Raw genomic sequence first — 18,344 nt, 5'->3', positions numbered from 1 at the left:
TATTGAGCCACAATGTATATTTCCATTATATTTAATATTAAAGACACCTCTGGGTATATATTCGAGATTATCACAATGAAACAAGAATTTACAGTAATGCTTACTCTATTCCCCCCCCAACATTTATTTTGAAACTTTTGAAACCTACGTGGAAGTTGCAAGAATAGTATAATTACTGATTTTAGGTGAAGGATACAGGATACCCTCCTGTTCTATATATAGAACCACCAGTTGTAAACATGTAGCTACATTTGCTTTACCTGTTTGTCTTGCTAAATGTATACATTAAGAAGTATTTGTAGTTTTTTTAAACTAGAACATATATAAAATTGACTAAAAGCAGAACCACTGGGGTCCAAGCCATGGTGCTGTCCCTTCTTCCTTTGAAACGACAGGCATTACTCCAGGAGAGGCTGGGAATTTTAGTTCTTCTCTGGTTACTATTATTCTTCGACAATGTGAAGTTATGCAGTCCAACTTCTTAGGGAAGAAACTGCTTTTGATCACAAGAGTCCAATTACCTAGAAATGAACTGTGCCTGATGACCACAAGGTGGTTGAGCAGAAATGTCCTCCTGCAGAGATGTGCTTTGGGGTTTCTGAGCTTTGCCTTATGTTGGCACACATTTTATATTTGAGACCCACTACTGGTCATGTAAAAACTTGTTTTACATTTGATAGTGTAGAAGAAAGAAGCAAAATTGTGAATACTTTTGCGTTTCAAATCTCATTTTCTACACAAATGACTCATAAGGATGCATGAAGCCAGAAAGTGTGACACTTCCATGTTCATGCCTTGCTAGGACCCTCACCTCCAACAGCAGAGACTCATTTCAGCCCACTGAGACACACTGCTCATCTCTAGAGGAAGGATGGGAGAATGAAAAAAGAAATAAATAATCCCAGCTGGACATAACCTACTTTCTTGTTTACAAGAATAAAAACCACTTCCCTGAAGCTGCTACTGTTGTTCGAGCAAGTTTGCTCACAGTTGGCTGAGGCTGCGGGGTCATGTAGGGGAACTGAAGCATATCATGCTCTTGTATCATATTTGACCTCTAAATGCTCACAAGGAAATCACAGAAAACACAACTTCTTTTAAAGGCGCTGACACTTTTACCTTTTCTAATCATCACTTAAACCATTGGTTTGCAACTGGGAGTAGACATCAAGATCAACTGGGGAGGCTTTTTTTCTTCTTTGTTTTAGTTTCAAGCAGAAGCTCATCCAAAACCAACCCAATGGATTTTCTAGGGCTTATGTGTATTTTTATAAATCATCTGAGGCAATGGATGCTCATGTAATTCTGATAAACACTACTGGTTAAGAATCCATAACTTAACACATAGTAATTATTACCACAAAGCTAACAATTTTATGTTTTTTAAATTTTTAAAAAAGATTTATTTGAGAGAGAAAGAGAGAGTGTGTGCCCTAGGCACGCACGCGCATGAGTGGGGGCAGGGGCAGAGGGAGAGGGAAAGAGAATCTCAAGCAGACGCCCTGCTGAGTGCTGAGCCCAACACTGGGCTTGATTTCACAACCCTGAGATCATGACCTGAGCCAGAACCAAGAGTCGGACGCTTAACCCACTGTGCCACCCGGGTGCCAAGGCTAACAACTTTAGACTGACATTTGCAAAAGAGCTAATTGTTTATTTTTCAATAGTATTTGAGGGTTGGAGAATATTTGGTTACCTAAAATCTTCATAGTTCTTGACCTCTAATCTATTCTTATTTTCAATGACTGTATAGATTTTAAGATTTTGGATCCCAAGCTAAATAGTATATAAATCTTCCATACTAAAACATACAATATTTCCAAAGCTTATGACTCTTTCATGTTAATTACTTATATTCCCCATTGCTCAATCAGTAAATACTCAGATACTTTTGGAACATGCACTTAAAATCTTCAATTAAAATATGTCTTTCTGATTTTTGTAAAAATCAGAAATCTTCAACACTAGCATACTAGTAATAAATACATCATTATATAAATAAAATACATTCACTTACTCGTTCATCCATTCATTTATTCTACAAATATTTATTGAATGCATACTTCATGCCAACCATGTTTCAGGAACTGAGAATGTAGCCTTGAAAAAATCAGATAATGTTCTGACCATTCAGGGCCTACATTAGTGTGTATTTAAGGGGGGAAGCGGGCAGTAAGCAAACAATATATAAAATTATGAAGAAGTGCTTGTAGAAAATAAAGCAGAAAGGGGTTAGGAGGAATTGGGGGGCCAGGAGGTCTAATTCATGCAGAATGTTTAACAAAGGCGTTAATGATAAGGTGACTCCTGGTGAGGAGGGAGTGAGTCATGTGGATGTCCAGGAGAATGTTAGTCTAGCCAGAGGAAACAGCAAGTGCAAAGGAGCTCCAGGAGCAGGAAGGCGGGAAGATGGAATGGAATGAGCAAGAGGGGTGGGGAGGTGGGAGGAGGTAAATGTGGTCAGGGTCAGGAAGGTTGTAAAGAATAATTTTAAGTTGTATCAGTTTAGTAGGGTTGCTGTAACAAAGTACCACAAACTGTATGGTTTAAACAACACAAAGTTACTGTCTCAAATTTCTGGAGGTCCGAAGTCCAAAATCAAAGTATCTTCAGGGTTGGTTCCTTCCGAGGCTGTGGTGGAGAATCTGCGGCAGGCCTTTTCTCCAGGCTCCCCATGGTTTGTTGGCAATCTTTGGCATTCCTTGGTTTGTAGAAGCATCACCTCGAACTCTCCCTTCACCTTCACATGATATTCTCCCTGAATATGTGTTTGTCTACAAATTTCCCCTTTCTATGAGGATCCACTCTACTCCAGTATGACCTCATTTTAACTAATTACATCTGCCATGACCTTGTTTCGAAATAAGGTCACATTCTGAGGTACTAGGGGTTAGGACTTCAACATATGAATTTGGGGGGACACATTTCAATCAATAACATAGTCCATGGTAAGGACCTTCTGTGTGACACTAAGGTAGGAAGTCACTGGAATGTTTTGAGCAGAAAAATACTATGATCTGCCTCACATCATAAAAAAAGATATGTTTAGCTGCTCTTTGGATAGTACACTGCAGTCAGGCAATGGTGTAAGCAGTGAAGCCTGGCGATGGGGATGTGGTGGTCTCAACCAGGATGCTAACCTGTACAGTGCTGTGAAGTCTGGCTTCTAGGTATATTTTAAAGATATCACTAACAAAATTTCTCAGAGATTAGATAAGAGGTGTTGAAGGAAAGAAGTCTCAGATTGATCCAGGAAGACTGAGCATAAGCAGGTACTTGGTGGACAACCGGTACTTTGGATATGTTGTTTGGGTTGCTTACTAAACACCCAAGTGGAGAATGTTGAATTGGACATAAAGTCTGGAGTTCAAGGTGAAGACACAAACTTGTGAGATGTCCACATGTAGATTTTTAAAATCAAGAAACTGAATGAGGAATGATGTTGAGCACCTGCTAAACAGGTTTTTGACCATTTGGATAGTCTTTTCTTAAGGTTCCTATTCAGGTCATGTGTTCATTTTTCACATCGGGTTGTCTTTTCCTTATTGATTTCAAAGTATTCTTTATATATTCTGGACACAAGTTCTTTGGCAGATGTAAGTGTTGTGAATATCTCTTCCTTTTTACTCACTTACTGGCATCTTTTCATAACCAGAAATTCTTAATTTTAACAAAATCTAATTGATTTTTTATGGTTCTGTTATTTGTATCCTCTTTGGGCATTTGTTCTCTACCAAAGGTCATGAAGATTTCCTGCAAGAAAAATTTATTTTTCTATGTTTAGGTTTATGATCCATCTTGAATTAATTTTTATGTATGGTGTTTAGGTAAGGATCAACATTTACTTTTTCCTGTAGGGATAGTCGATTGATTCAGTACCATTTATTGAAATTCTTATTCCCACAGAAATTTGTATATCTAAATACAAAGCAATTACTACTTCCTAGAAATATATTTTACCAGATAGCTAGTTAGATCATCACTTGGCAGTCGAGTGAGTTATGTGGTTAGGAGACCCTAATTTATCTATTGTTCCCCAGTATATGAAAATGATCCTTAAATTAAACTAAGCTTGGAGGAAGGAATTTGCTTTTTGCAAGTGAAAAAGGTTATGTCAGTCATGTTTACTGTTGACCACAGGCAAAAGGTTCTCTTAGCAAAGGTGCACGCTCCCTTCCAGCTTTCTTATGCTGTCTCTTTCTTGTAAGGACCTTCCTGAAGATACACAGGAGTAGCAACATGCCCTAATATCCTGACATTTTTCTAAGTCCCATAAAACGTCAGCCTTTGTATGCACATGCAGAACACTGCTCAGAAGGGTGAACACATCACTACCTCCCTCCTCCCGTCCCATTTTGACCCTGCTAACAAAATGAGTAATAAAAGTGAAGTTGTTTTTTAGATGTAAGCAATTATCAAGTAATTCTACTGAGGTCTCAGCCTTAGTTCATCTCAAGGCTCTTTCAAACTATACATGTCATATTGTAAATATAAAAAAATAAGTATCAATGACTTTTCTCCATAATATATCGAGGAATATCTAATAATTTCATAAATAACAGTGGATCTATTTGGAAAAAAATTCTCACTATATCTTGCTAGAGGTTGTTTGGCCCCTGTAAAAATTAGTGTTCGGTTTCATATGTTAATTGAATGACTTAGTATTTACAAGGGGGTGGGATGGGGTGACACATTATTTTGAAGGCTAGCAATTCAGATTTCGAGATTATACTATCAACAACTCAGAATAGACTGTATCAAGTGTGGTAATTTGAGCAGGAGAGGTTTATACAATAATCTTGGAAACTAAGCTACCTAAGTAGTCTTTCATGAAAAATGTGAATTAACCTGTGTCCAAATATAAAGTGAATCTTTTACTCCTTCCAAAATTATCCTTTGTAAAAAAGAGTCACCTTCTACCTAAGAAAAATCTTTGAGATTAAGTGTCTTCCAATTAATTGATTTAGAACAATAAAGCATTGTTTGGAGAAGACATATGATCTTAAAATCTCTATTATGCCAATTCAGAATCTCATAAAGTTCCGCTGACAATCAGTTTAAAAATAAAAAGGAGACAGAGGACTTTAACATAGATTTATTAGTTACGCAGATTATTTCTGTGTGTACAACCTCAAAATTTGAACTATCAAAAGTCATTGTATGAGTCATTAAAATCTAAGTATTTGTCTTTTTGACTGGGTTCTTATGGTTTGGAACAGAATTTCTAGGGATTAGCAACAGACATGTTGAGAAACTGGAATATCATCCAACTGTGATGGAATAAACCACTTATGTAAATAAATCCACGAGTGAACAGAGTGACGGAGACAGTGACGCAGCTGTGTGAAACATGTGAATGAGTAGAATATCCTCAGTTACTACTACATATGCCTCAGTTTCACTGGACTGCTTCCACCACCCAACTAAAATTTACTAAATGTAACATATTAAAATTGGCCAATTTTTATTTTTTTAATTTTTGTTGGAAAGAGAAGGAACAATTGTAAAATGACATAGTGGATGGCTTTCGTGCTTATGTTGGCCGCTCACAGAATCTCAGTGTCCGAAGGAAACTCTGCTTTTGGCCATCCTTTACTAATGTATGCTCAGCAGTACCCAGGAGACAGGTAAAAAACATTTGTTGAAAGAATAAACTGCAAGAAAACAATTGCCACGTTTCTACTAGTTGTTGACAATCCCTTTTCAGTTTATAGGGAGATGGACTTGGAGGAAAGCAGAGGGGCTGAGGATTGTTGTCCGGAAGGCTTGCGGGAAAACCAAATCATCTATATTCAGTATCCATTAATATTTTAAATCTGTGTCCAAATAACATTGATAGCCATCTAAACTATTTACACATGCCAATAATCCCACTGGATACTTATATCCTCTTATGTGTATTCATTTTCACTGAAAGCACAAAACCCAAAGGATTTTTGGAAAGGTTTGTGAACCTAAATGTTTGCAATTATATTTAATTTCAATGTTAAAGAAACGTCAACTTCTTTTCATGTCTATCCAAAATGTTAGAGCTTGAATTGCAAAAGGTAGCCAAGCAAATTTAAACATATTAGTATTTCATATTCTTAAAATCTTGGCTTTTCTCTGTGGTAAACAAGGATATAAATTCTAAGAGGAGTAAGAAGAGAAATAAATTGGATACATACATGTTATAATTTCTGAGCAGTTTTCATGTGCCAGTCATTTTGTAAACATGCCTCATGTGTAACTCAATCTCATAATCCAGTGAGATGGGTTCCATTAACCTGGAATCAGCACAGAGCAGGGAGGGTGAGCATCTTCCCAGCTTTGCACAGCAGGTGACGGAGCCCAGACTGGAACCCAGGCACTGACACCAGGGCCTCCACACTCACAACGTAGTCCAGCCTCTTGGCAGGGACCCAGGAGCCTGTCATCACCCATGGAATTCACACAGTGGACGCATTTGGTCACTCTTATCAGGGAAGGTCCATTCTAACCAGCTAGTCTGTATTACTACCGTGCTGGGTGGGGCCAATTTTTTGGCTGTTATTCCCATGCCAGAACAATTCTCATTAAAAAATTGTTCATGGTCGGGATCCCTGAGTGGCTCCGTCAATTAAGCATCTGCCTTCAGCTCAGGTCATGATCCTGGAGTCCTGGGATGGAGTCCCGCGTCGGGGTCCCTGCTTAGTGGGGAGCCTGCTTCTCCCTCTGACCCTCGCCCTGCTCATGCTCTCACTCACTCACTCTCTCTTAAATGAATAATAAAAATCTTTTTAAAAAAGTGTTCATGGTGTAGCATATAAAAAATAATTTAAAAAATAGTGTTTGTACAAACTTTTTTTCATAATATACTCTCCCCATTTGATACTATTTTTTTTTTTAAGATTTTATTTGACAGAGGGAGAGATAGCGAGAGCAGAACACAAGCAGGGGGAGTGGGAGAGGGAGAAGCAGGCTTCCTGCCGAGCAGGGAGCCTGATGTGGGGCTCAATCCCAGGACCCTGGGACCATGACCCGAGCCGAAGGCAGACGCTTAATGACTGAGCCACCCAGGCGCCTCCCATTTGATGCTATTTTATAAAAGAATGTCTTGAGGCTTTGGATTCCCATTTTACTGACAATGAGAAGGACAGGAGGTTGTGTTGTGTCCAAGATCACAATGTAGCCTTTGATCACAGACTCAAGTCCAGTTGTTTCAACTCTAAACCCTGCAATTTATTAAAAATAAACAGGTTTTACAAATACAAAATATATATAACCTATGAACCTCAGATTCTTCTATAAGGGGATTAGATAACAATCTGATCTTTCTCAAGTCTGTTTAAACTCATATGTTTCTATAATGACAAATAACTCACAATTTAATAAAAGGAAAAATAATTCGTGGAGGATGAGTCTTAGCCATCTTCTTTGCTTGCACAAGGAACTGTTAGTGTTGAAAACAAAATATAAATAGTAAAAATAAACAGTTACATGTTTTCAATTAATTTATTTTAGAAAATCAAAGGTTTACAATTGGTGCCTTAAGGCAAGATTTCATGAATTCAACAAGTTAGTAATACAGACTTTCAAAAACCTTTATAGATTTAGTCCAAAGTAGAAAATTAATTTTTGCCCACTCTTGGACTCAGACACATTCAGAAAAAATATATATTTATAAAAATAAAATGGCAAACCTAATCCCACCAATTAAATGATAGTCTTAATATCCCACACTGGTTTATTTGAACAATGTCTGCATAATAAGAATAGCTAGTTTTTCCCTGTCCTACCTCTGTATCACATGAAGCAATATGAAAATATGTAAACTGCTTTTTAGCAAACCCAAACCAGAAAAGCCCCTGAAGCAAAACACAAGAAATATCAACAAAAATCCACTAAACAAAAATGATATAGACGTTTAACTACTCACGTAGGTTCCTTCAACCTCTAGACATTTGGCTCTTAATGCTATTTCTAAGTCAGATACTGGGAAAGCACTAGGGGTGAGGAAGAAAATAAAATTTCAGGTCTAATACACTTCAAACAAGTTTCAGATAAAGTAGCTAGAGAAATATTAATGTGTATGATGAAGAAAACAAAAAGGATTGCAAGCTATAATGGGGTGCATAGCTTGAAAAAAAATATGTACTTCCTTTCTCCAAAATATAATTAAATATTGTCTGAGCATTAGACTTATCAACAGCAAGCCATCTGGAATCCTGAATTTTAGGATTTAGAAATAGAATTTTATTGCAACTGGAAGAAAAGGCAAAACTCCAACTTACTGGAGGATATTCTCATTAATATGTAATCATAAGATGATTCACCAGTGAATTAGGCTATCTATATTCTACTAGATTCATTAAGAAATTTACTTTATTTGGGAGTACTTTTTCCTGAAATGAAAATAGCATTCCTAGTTATGTGTTGATACCATATTAAAGGGAAAAGCATACTAGTGAACAAAAATTTTAAATTTGTTTTGTGGGAAGTCTGATAATATCCTAAAGTAGAAATAAATAAAAAACAAAATTCTAATACAAAAAGAAAGAAAATTACTCACTTATAAACCATGTACACATTTTGTTTTCCTAACAGACACTCTGGAAACACAAATAGGATATGCGGCAAAGTAGAGAGCTGTGAAAAAGGTAACAAAGAACTAAGGCATTAATTTATTAACAAGCAAATCTCAGAATGCAAAAATGGCTGGACTTCTGTTTGTTGATACATATTGAGTTTTTACTTTTTTTTCTTTCTCTACTGAGTTCTTTCATTTATAAGTGATGCCTGACAAAGGCCAAAACTGTGCAGATGAAGGACATATAATGATAAACATGAAGAAGAAAACCATGACGTTTTCTATAATTTCCTACTGTCCCTGATGGAGGCTAAGCTTTACCTCCCACACTAGATCAGACTCGAGTGAGGCACTGCACTCACGCTGTTTCACTGCTGCAAAACAAGCTTGACCACCGGGAGCATCAGTACTTATCCTCCAAAAGAACCCCTCATTACTCTTTGGAGAGGAATCTACTTGTTAAATTAATAGCACTTAATTACGATAAGCTAAAAGAGCACATGGATACAATGAAACGATTGCTAGTAACTTCCTAGTACTTAGATACAAGCTTCAGTTTAGCTCTGATCTGCATGGCACCAGAAGTAACCAACAGCTGCTTTGAGAACCAAAGCCCTAAACAACTTCAATATCAGGACAATGAGTTGCATATTTTTAAAATGATTAACAATTTCTCATTGTTTAACAAAAACCATTCTAACCATCACCCAAACAATGGTCATCTAATAAAAATCCTAAACTTAGCTACAATGAAGGGCTCAAAAATAATCTACAATAAACACACCATAATGTTGCTTAAAACAATGTCAATTTTTATACATTACTCAGGATAGAATTCCTATGTTATATCATTATAGAGAGAAGATGAGAGGTCACTGGCTGAAATGGGAGTCAGAACTGAGAGGATAGAGAAGGTAAGTGGCAGATCTCTTAATCACTGGATTATCATAAATTTTGTTGACAGGTTGATTATGTCACTCATTACTCATTATGAACATACACATGCCCATAAAATTACATAACAGACATATGTCAATAAATTTTATATGTATATGTAAATATATTGTGCATGTGTGTATATTATACACAGATACACCCATATCATAACTTGCCATAACGTTACCATACCATAAACATAAAAAATATGATATATATTACTTTTTAAAAAGCAGTAGGAGCTTTTTCTCAAAGGAAATTTTTAGAAGAAATTCCAATATATAAAACAGAGACCCTCCCCTTCCTACAGTGACCACTGAGACACCTGCTAAGCATGTCCCAGGGCATGGTTTGATATCAGTGTTCCAATCAAATCCATTTGTTTTGCAAAGATTAAACATAAGACTGTTTTTTCCCACTCTATAGACCCATATGGAATTTTCAATAATGTAACTGAGTATAAAGTTAAAAACTAAAGGAACATTTTCTCTCCTTTAAAAATAATAACTAAAAATAAAATTGCTATGCTATATAAAACCAAATTGTTTTTAAGTCATAATCTTAATTTCATCCATGGAAAAAGTTAATTCTCCTTAAAGTGCCTAAATTTTAAAGACTTAATTTTGCCCATGTAAATCTTACCTAAAATATATGAGAATGAATGAATGGTAGGAGGTGAAGGTTTTGTTTTTCTTTATCAAGCATGTATCTTCTACCTGATTGACCAATTTAAATATTCTGCTAAAGAATCTTGATTGTGTCACAGAATACTCAGATAGAGAAACATGCAAAAGAATTGATCTGCTATAACAACTATAAGGTGAACTCTGATGAAGTGTCTTGATTTTTTTTAGGACAAACATTTCATCTCTTTGCTCCAAACATTTCCCCATTTATGAAGGACTACTTTAATCCATGCAAGTTGATATTAGCAAAATACAAATAACATATTCTTTTTTAAAGATCATGATTAAATGTCTAAATTCAATAAATAGACTCTTTAATAATTTGAAATCCTATCAAATATTCTGCACTAGAAAAATCTCAATCTTTCTTCTTTTCTAAGACATCTTTGGGTCCTTGCACTGTAGGCACTAGGACGTCTCCACTCCTTGGCTCCTGTTCTTTGCTTTCTTCTGTTGGTTCTTGGCTTTCAATTTCACTTTTGGATACTTCGTATCGTTCTTCTATATAACCTCCATCTGTGTCAGCTGTGTAGATGCCATAGCACATGATACTGATGACCCCCAGTGGAAGGCCAAAGAGAAAGCAGCCCATAAGTGGAGAGCTCTTGAAGATAGACTGTGAGAAGATAATCACAATTCAGTTCTCCTCCTATGCATTCTGGTATGAAATACATGGACGATTTTATTTTATTTATTTATTTTTAAAGATCTTATTTATTTATTCATAAGAGACGGGGGGGGGGGCAGAGGGAGAAGCAGGCTCCCTGCTGACCAGGCAGCTTGATGTGGGGCTAGGTCCCAGAACCCTGGGATCATGACCTGAGCTGAAGGCAGGTGCTCAACCATCTGAACCACCCAGGTGCCCTACATGAACGATTTTAAAACCACTGCAAATTTCTTCCTCTTGCTACCATTCAACTTGCTTTTAGTTCCAATGAATCAATGTCAATATTTTTGCAGTAGCTACCATGTTAAAGACACCGCGTGTGTGTGTGTGTGTAACCAGCTCCCAGCAGTAGAAAAAGGCACCAGATATTTTATAAACTTTTCTGAAGACATTTATGTTCCTCACATTAACCACAAAGGTCTCTTTGGAAATGGCAACTACGTGCCCAACAGCTTCGGAGTTGTATCCTGGACTCCAGGAATCCATTCACTGAGAAGGCTGGTCATTTAACATAAAGAAGGTACACATACATTCCTCTTCACATGACATTTTAAATATTTTTTACTTACTGGTTAGTAGTAAAGCCACATTAACTTAATAATTTCCCTCAGTTTATACACAATCTCCTTAGTTATCAGAAAAGTAAAAGCAATTTTACTGCATAGGTTTTTCAACTCTACTATCCTCCATGGCTCATGACTGTAACTCGAGAGCTACGTAGGCACATTCACAGACAGCAAGGTCACTTTGGACTGAGATGATGGAAGAAGGCTTCCCAGAATAAAGGTGTTTGAGGCAGAAATTAACGCATGAGTAAGAATGAGGTAGTGTGAGCACTAGCAAGAAGCACCAGGGAAGCTTCCATAATATTCAAAAAATAATGAGACCATCTGAGATAGAGAGAGTATTCTCACATGTGTCACTGGAAAAGGGAAGGAAAGTGATCAAAACGGACTATTTTAGTGTTATTCACTGTGTAGCGGTATACAGAATGGATGGGAGACAGGGTAACAGGAAGTGAAGAAACCACGTGGAAGTTAGAGCAGCAGCTGATACAATGTGGTAAGGGCCGGTTTTAAGGATTTCTACTTTAATGACTGCTTTTGACCTTGGTGAAAACACCTATGAAGTATGGGGCTCAAGAAGAGAACTAGAACTTACTAAGTTTAAAGCTCAAACAAATTTAGGAATGCCTCTGCTGTCAAGCTGACACAGGGTTGAAGCAGATTCAGATCCAGTGACTGAAAAGGGCAGAAGGAGAAAAGAGACTGGAAAACACTTTTAAGTCATGTCACTGAGGTAACAGATTCTTAATTCCAGTTAACTCACCATCACACAGAAATGAGTAGAGAAACTTAATTTCCACCTGAAAAATATATTTTCTTAATGTAAATACGGACTATCTTTCAAATTAAAGATGCATTTTTACCTAATCCTTTGAAATTTCAGATTTAACCTTCATTAGACATAAAGCAACTATACACCTACATATTCTCAATTATCAATGACACTAAGAAAACTCAAAACTCACCACAATAGTAGATTTGGCATCAAATGCTATTCTTTTCAATCTCTGCAAAATGCTATCACCTCCTTGGGCCTTAAGTTTAACAGGAAAAAAAAAAAAACAAACCAACAATTAAATTGTCATTTAAGTACCATGACTTCACTTTTCTGTTCTATAATTTTATAACTGTAGGTCAAGTGTTGACTCCAGGAGATTACAAAAAGCACCTGAAAGAGCAATGCAGTACATATTTACTGTTTTTTCTCTGTCTCACCTTCCATCTGCTTTCCTGTGTGAAGAATTCAGTCTCCCTGTCATCTCCCCTGCTTGGAAGCAGCCTGGCTGAGGCTGACCCACCAGTCCAGGCCTGCCTAATTTCAGAAGTCAGCTGAGCCTGTTAAACTAAAGTTGCCGCAGGGTATCTTTGCTATTGTGTAGGGAGACTCTCCCGAGGAATGAAACCCAGCCACCCCCCACCAACCTACCCCACCCAAAAGTGCTGAAAGGCAGAGAAAAATCCCTGACGAAAATCTATCCAATCCCTGCATTTGGCCATCCCTGAAGTCTGGCTCATTGCTTGAATTTCCAAACTATGTGAGGCTCTCTTTGTTGTCAAACAGTTTGAATTGGGTTTAACTTACACATAGAAGAGTTCTCACTCATAGAGGTGAGTTTCATTTCAATAAGCATTATTTTCACAAATAGGAAATTCCTCCTAAGCGATTGTTTCCAAAAAAGAAATGCTTGTTATTCTGTGAGCCAACTTTCAAATAAAGTGTGTAAAAGCTGAAACAAAACTCTCACAAAATAGTAATTTAACTTCATAAAAGCCAAGAAGTCTCATATTTTTTCAATTTATTCTAGTCTGTTGAAAGAAGATGCATGCTGGCCACAATGTGCTGAGGTAACTTCATGGCCCTGTAATGTGGATTGCAGCCCACAGTTTGAATTACACTGCATAAGATTTATAGAAAAAAATGGGAGGTTAAGACTATCCATTCATTATTTCTTTTAAGTCCAATTAGCCAATATATAGTCATCATTAGTTTTTTGATGTAATGTTCAACGATTCGTCAATTGCATATAACACCCAGTGCTCATCACATCATGTGCCCTCCTGAATGCCCATCCCCCAGTTACCCCATACCCCCACCCACCTCCCTTTCTGCAGCCCTCAGTTTGATTCCTGGAGTCCAGAGTCTCTCATGTTTGTCTCCCTCTCTGATTTCTTCCCATTCACAGTTTTCCCTCCCTTACCCTATGATCCTCTGTGGTATTTCTTATATTCCACATATGAGTGGCACCATATGATAATTGTCTTTCTCTGCTTGATTTATTTCACTGAGCATAAAACCTTCCAGTTCCATCCATGTCAGTGTAAATGGTAGGTATTCACCCTTTCTTCATTCATTATTTCTGAGAAATATTTTATATGATTGGATTTGGAACTCTCCACTGAAGCTCAGATTCTCAGTACATTTCCTTATCTCTTAAGAAATGGTGGTCTTATTCATAGGTTTTCTTAAAAAAGCAATCTGAATAACTTAATCCAATTAGACTCTTTAACCCAGAAAGGTTAAAGGCCAGGAAGCTTCACTCCTGGGATAGCTCTGCACACTGCAGACCTCTCAGCACCCACAGCCCAACTCCAAATGGCAACACCTCCCACTCACTGCGACAACCAAAAATGTCTTCCAAATAACCCTAAAAGAGACATTTTCACCAATGAGCAGCCTCTTCCACAGAAGAACTTTCTATGTCTCTGAGAATGTGGCTCTGTGATGTGACAGAAGCCAGGTGGGGAGGACTCCCCCTCACCCCAGGTAATGACTCTTCCTTTCAGAATCAGAGGAAAAGAAGAAAGCTTGTTTCTCCTCGACCTCCTCCCCCTGTTCCTTTCAAATGCAAGTGAAGGACTCACCTCTACTGTGCCATCCAAGATGTTGTTAATGAACTGCACCATGTCCTCGGCATTCTTAATCTGTCTATCTAGTAAAAAGTATTGTTGGTTTGAAGTATTCAGTACAACCACAGTTGGGACTTTCAGTTCACTGAAAACAGAAAAACAGAGATATCAAAATACACATTAAAAGTAACTACAATCACAAAAGGAGGAAGCTGTGTTAATAGCTTTGCCTCCCTATGCTTACATGAAGAAAATTTCAAATCGTGCATCAATTTAAGAAATAGCTAAATTAAGATTATATGAAAAACATTTCAGGGCACCTGGGTGGCTCAGTCGGTGAAGCATGGTTCTTGACTTCAGCTCAGGCTGTGATCTCAGGGTCATGGGATGGGGCACCTGGCTCAGGGGGGAGACTGCTGGAGATTCCCTCTGCCCCGCTCCTCCCGCCCTCCCTCCAATTTGCTCTCTTTAAAAACAAAAAAAAAAGCAAAAGAAAACACTCTAATATATATCAGACAGCTGAGTTTTAATGATTAAACTAAAAATTATTATGTGTGAAGTACCAATTTCTGGGCAGTCTTATCCCTTGCCACCCAAATCCCACCAGTTTGGTCACACAAACCCAGTCCAGTGGCACTGAGGACACGAGACAGGAAAGAGCAGGGTCTCTGGAGGCACGCTGCTTGTGTTGAAGCCTGGGACTTTCCTATAACCTGTTTTTTTAAGCCTAATGTTTTTCATGTGTAAATGGAGACAAGGTGAGTAGTGGGAGGGTACCTATTTTGTTGTAAAAATTATGTGAGCAAACTCAAGTTATGTATTCAGCCCAGTACCTTGTGTTCAATAAATACTATTCCAAGTTCTCTGAACTCCCACTGTCCTACTACATATTCCGCCGCATCCTCAGGAAGTGCTTCACTGATTCGCTAGACAGCAGTTTGCAGACAAAAAATGTTACTAATAGGTGTCATTTAATCGAAATAATTAATTTTTTTCCTTTCAAGGACAGGTTGTTGCATAATCATAAAAAGAAGGGGGTGCTTAATTCTGTATGTCACCTGCACACAGATTTATGGTTACTGGTATGTTTATATGAAAATATTATGCAAAAGGACAAAACTCTACAGTAGAAGTGATTCACACCACTGTATTATCACCACACAAGTAACGGAGTCCAGTAGCTTGCTTTCCTGCTCATACACTCTACTCTCCCCACGCAATAACCTCTTCCCAGTTAGGCAGAACACGCTCATGTGACTCATGATGTTGGGCTCAGCTGTGTGACTTGGCCAAAGGGAAGGCTAACAGACGTGACTCAAGCAGAGGCTTGAAATGTGCATGCATGGCTAGCCTTGCCTTCCTGTGTTTCTGTGATTGCCACACGTCTCCCCAGGGAAATATCCTTCCAGGGTCAGGACACGCAAGACCATGCAGACCGAACCTCCGTGGCAGTTTGGAGCCATGTCTATCTGTGCCCAGTCAACATCAGCCAAGCCCAGGTTAAGTGAGAGAGAATACATATTACAGCTTGGAGTCACTGGATATCAGGGTGGTTGATTATCCGGTATTATTATTAGGCAATAGTCAGCTGAGTGTAAAATTAAAAAAAAAATTTTCAGCTTCACTCCTGTTCATAAAAAATACAAAAGACAACTTTTTGATTTATAGCAGTTTACTTATTAATTATAATGCATAAATAGCAAAAAACCAGAATGGATCAGAACTTGGCCTACCTATAAAAATACGTATTATAAGAAAGTTAAATACACAGCGGGACTAGAAACTATCTGTTGTGAAATAATTCAATTTGAATAATGATGGAAATGGAAAATCTCATTTCATACTATTCCCTCTTAATTATATTCACAAAAACCCAAAACAAAACATTTTAACAGATTTAGGGTCTGACAGTACGCTATTTATTTTGAGACGATTTAAAAAACAGTCGGTGCTGCTGTAGAACTATCTTACATAATATCATGTAATCTGCCCCAAGTTAAAAACACTTAGGCATCAATACCTATTAAATTCCACTAATTTCTCTGACAATATTAATGTCATGGAAGAGCTTTGGAGTGAGCAAGATCTAGATTTCAGAACTGGATCTCTTTAACTTACTTGTTGGACATCCTTTGGCATATTATTTAACTTCCTTGAGTTTCTTCTAAGAAATTTCAATTTCCTCATCTATATAAAATGGAAATAATAATAGTACTTACACCTTACTGAGTTATTGTAAAAGTTAAAAAATACCTATTGACCACTCAGTCCAGTGTCGGTCACAGAATTAAGTGCTCAATAAGGACTTTCAATTATTATCACATAACCATCATCATACGCTTTCTCTTCTTTCAAAAAAGAAAAAAAGAGCAAGATATGAATAAAAAACAAAACAACACAACAAGGTGTTGGCGGTAGAGATTACTGTTCTCAGTAATTCTCAGACCACAACTGTAGCTCAAAATTTCTATCTCACAACTCACATTAACAATCATACTCATGAAGGATTATCCATCCATCCATCTGTACATATTCTGAATATTACCCTGAATCAGGGAATTGTTTATTGGACACAAATTGCTTTAGCCTCTTACAAACAATGTTTTACTGAATATTAGCTTGCCTTGAAGGACATTATAAGAAATGGTTCTATCAAAGCCCCTAATATATATACTGTAAAAATCCTACTAAAAACATATTTCTATTACAGAGTGTCCCTCTTTATGAGATTCTATAGCATAACAATTTCTCTTAGGTTTCTACAAGGTCTGCCATACTCCTTATAACCAACAGTTATTTTACAGGCTATGGGAAATGTGTAAATAATGTTTTTCTACTTTGTTTCAAGTATTAAAAATTCAGGGCCAAAATTTTCAAGTACCTTTAATAATTACCTATAAATGATAAATACCTAAGATAATATAGATCCTTTATTTTATTTTCCTTTGTCTTGGATTTCTTCGTTGTGTATTATATCTGGTACTTTTTATCACTGGTAAACTCTCACATTCTTATTGGAATAACAGGGATAATAAATATAAATGAATAAAGGTAACATTACTTTATAATTTTAGGCTTTCACTTGAAAATTATGAATGTTATTTTGGGTTGTTTCATTTTTATTTCCCCAGTGTTCTTACTTGGAAAAATGGAATAATACACTGAAACATGAGTGAAGGCAACTGCTACACCTCTGCTACTAAGCCAAGCCGGAGAATCCGAAACACAATGTCATGTTAACTTGAACTGGGACCTCAACACTGTAGGACAAGGTCCCTTGTCGCTGGTAAGCTCCCCCATCTTCACTTCAGGGGCTGTTTCTAAGCTCCACGCTCTCCAAAGCCACATCTTCCTACCACCTCTTGTGTGTGCATAATACCCTGTCTGAAATAAGGTCTCCGCATTCTTCTTCCAGGTAACTTCTCGGCATTACTGCCTCCTCTGGTAAGCATATTCTGATCCCTTCCAGCTTTGTGTGCACTGGGGTGTAGGTGGGAGTGGTCATGTTTCCAGAACTCTCTACTATAAAGACCTTTTCATACAGTTTTGCAATGACTATGTTGTCTTACCCAGAAGACTTCAAGCATTTGAAGACAGGGATTCTACTTATTTTCTGTATCAACAGTACCAAACACAGTGTGTGGCATACAGGAAATACTAAATGTTTGCTGCATAGAGTAGGTTCTTACTTGAAATTAATTTACTACAAGTATGATAAATGTTTTCTAATAACCTTTGAAGTGGCAAATCAGATTTTTATGTCATAAACATAACTGAAAGAATTGTTTTAAAATTGTATATTTTCCCTATAAAGTTATTTTTACTCTGTTAAACATTCTTCTAGTATAGCAGCTAATTCTTAGATGTAAAGATTTCCTACTTAAATTACATTTATTCATTGAAACTGAACTTTAGGTAAGGTGTGTGTTAAACAGAAACTACAAAATTTTTAAATTTTGAATGCTGTCTTCTTTCCAAAATACATGGAATTCAGAGATAAATTTTTAACATGGAATTGTTTTTTTTAATATGGAGCAATATTAAAGTTCAGTGAGTTTCACATTTAGATTTAAAAACTAAAGTAAGATATTTGA

The 18,344-nt window shown here is 37.0% G+C and overlaps 1 protein-coding gene across 4 annotated transcripts in view; it reads right to left on the bottom strand.

Moving 5' to 3' along the window:
* Positions 1–2,065: 2,065 nt before the first annotated feature.
* The window catches only part of TMX3 (thioredoxin related transmembrane protein 3), a 50,035-nt gene continuing 33,756 nt past the window's right edge, over positions 2,066–18,344 (bottom strand). For 2 of the 4 annotated variants that reach the window (XM_028102924.2, XM_028102925.2), the window contains 3 exons: positions 14,266–14,395; positions 12,369–12,437; positions 7,460–10,786 (listed from right to left, as the gene is read on the bottom strand). In XM_028102924.2, the coding sequence (XP_027958725.1) occupies positions 10,529–10,786; positions 12,369–12,437; positions 14,266–14,395 (457 nt within the window). In that variant the 3' untranslated portion in view covers positions 7,460–10,528. Of the gene's footprint in view, positions 3,754–7,459; positions 10,787–12,166; positions 12,204–12,368; positions 12,438–14,265; positions 14,396–18,344 lie in introns of those variants that run through there. The other 2 variants (XM_028102926.2, XM_088019692.1) reach the window with 2 other exon arrangements.

Source organism: Eumetopias jubatus, unplaced genomic scaffold (assembly GCF_037043125.1).
Source record: "Eumetopias jubatus isolate StellerSeaLion01/CBP00866 unplaced genomic scaffold, mEumJub1_p1.0 scaffold_16, whole genome shotgun sequence".
In the NCBI taxonomy this organism is placed as follows: domain Eukaryota; kingdom Metazoa; phylum Chordata; class Mammalia; order Carnivora; family Otariidae; genus Eumetopias; species Eumetopias jubatus.
The sequence above is the reverse complement of the archived record's forward strand: the minus strand, read 5'-3'. Positions and strand labels throughout refer to the sequence as shown.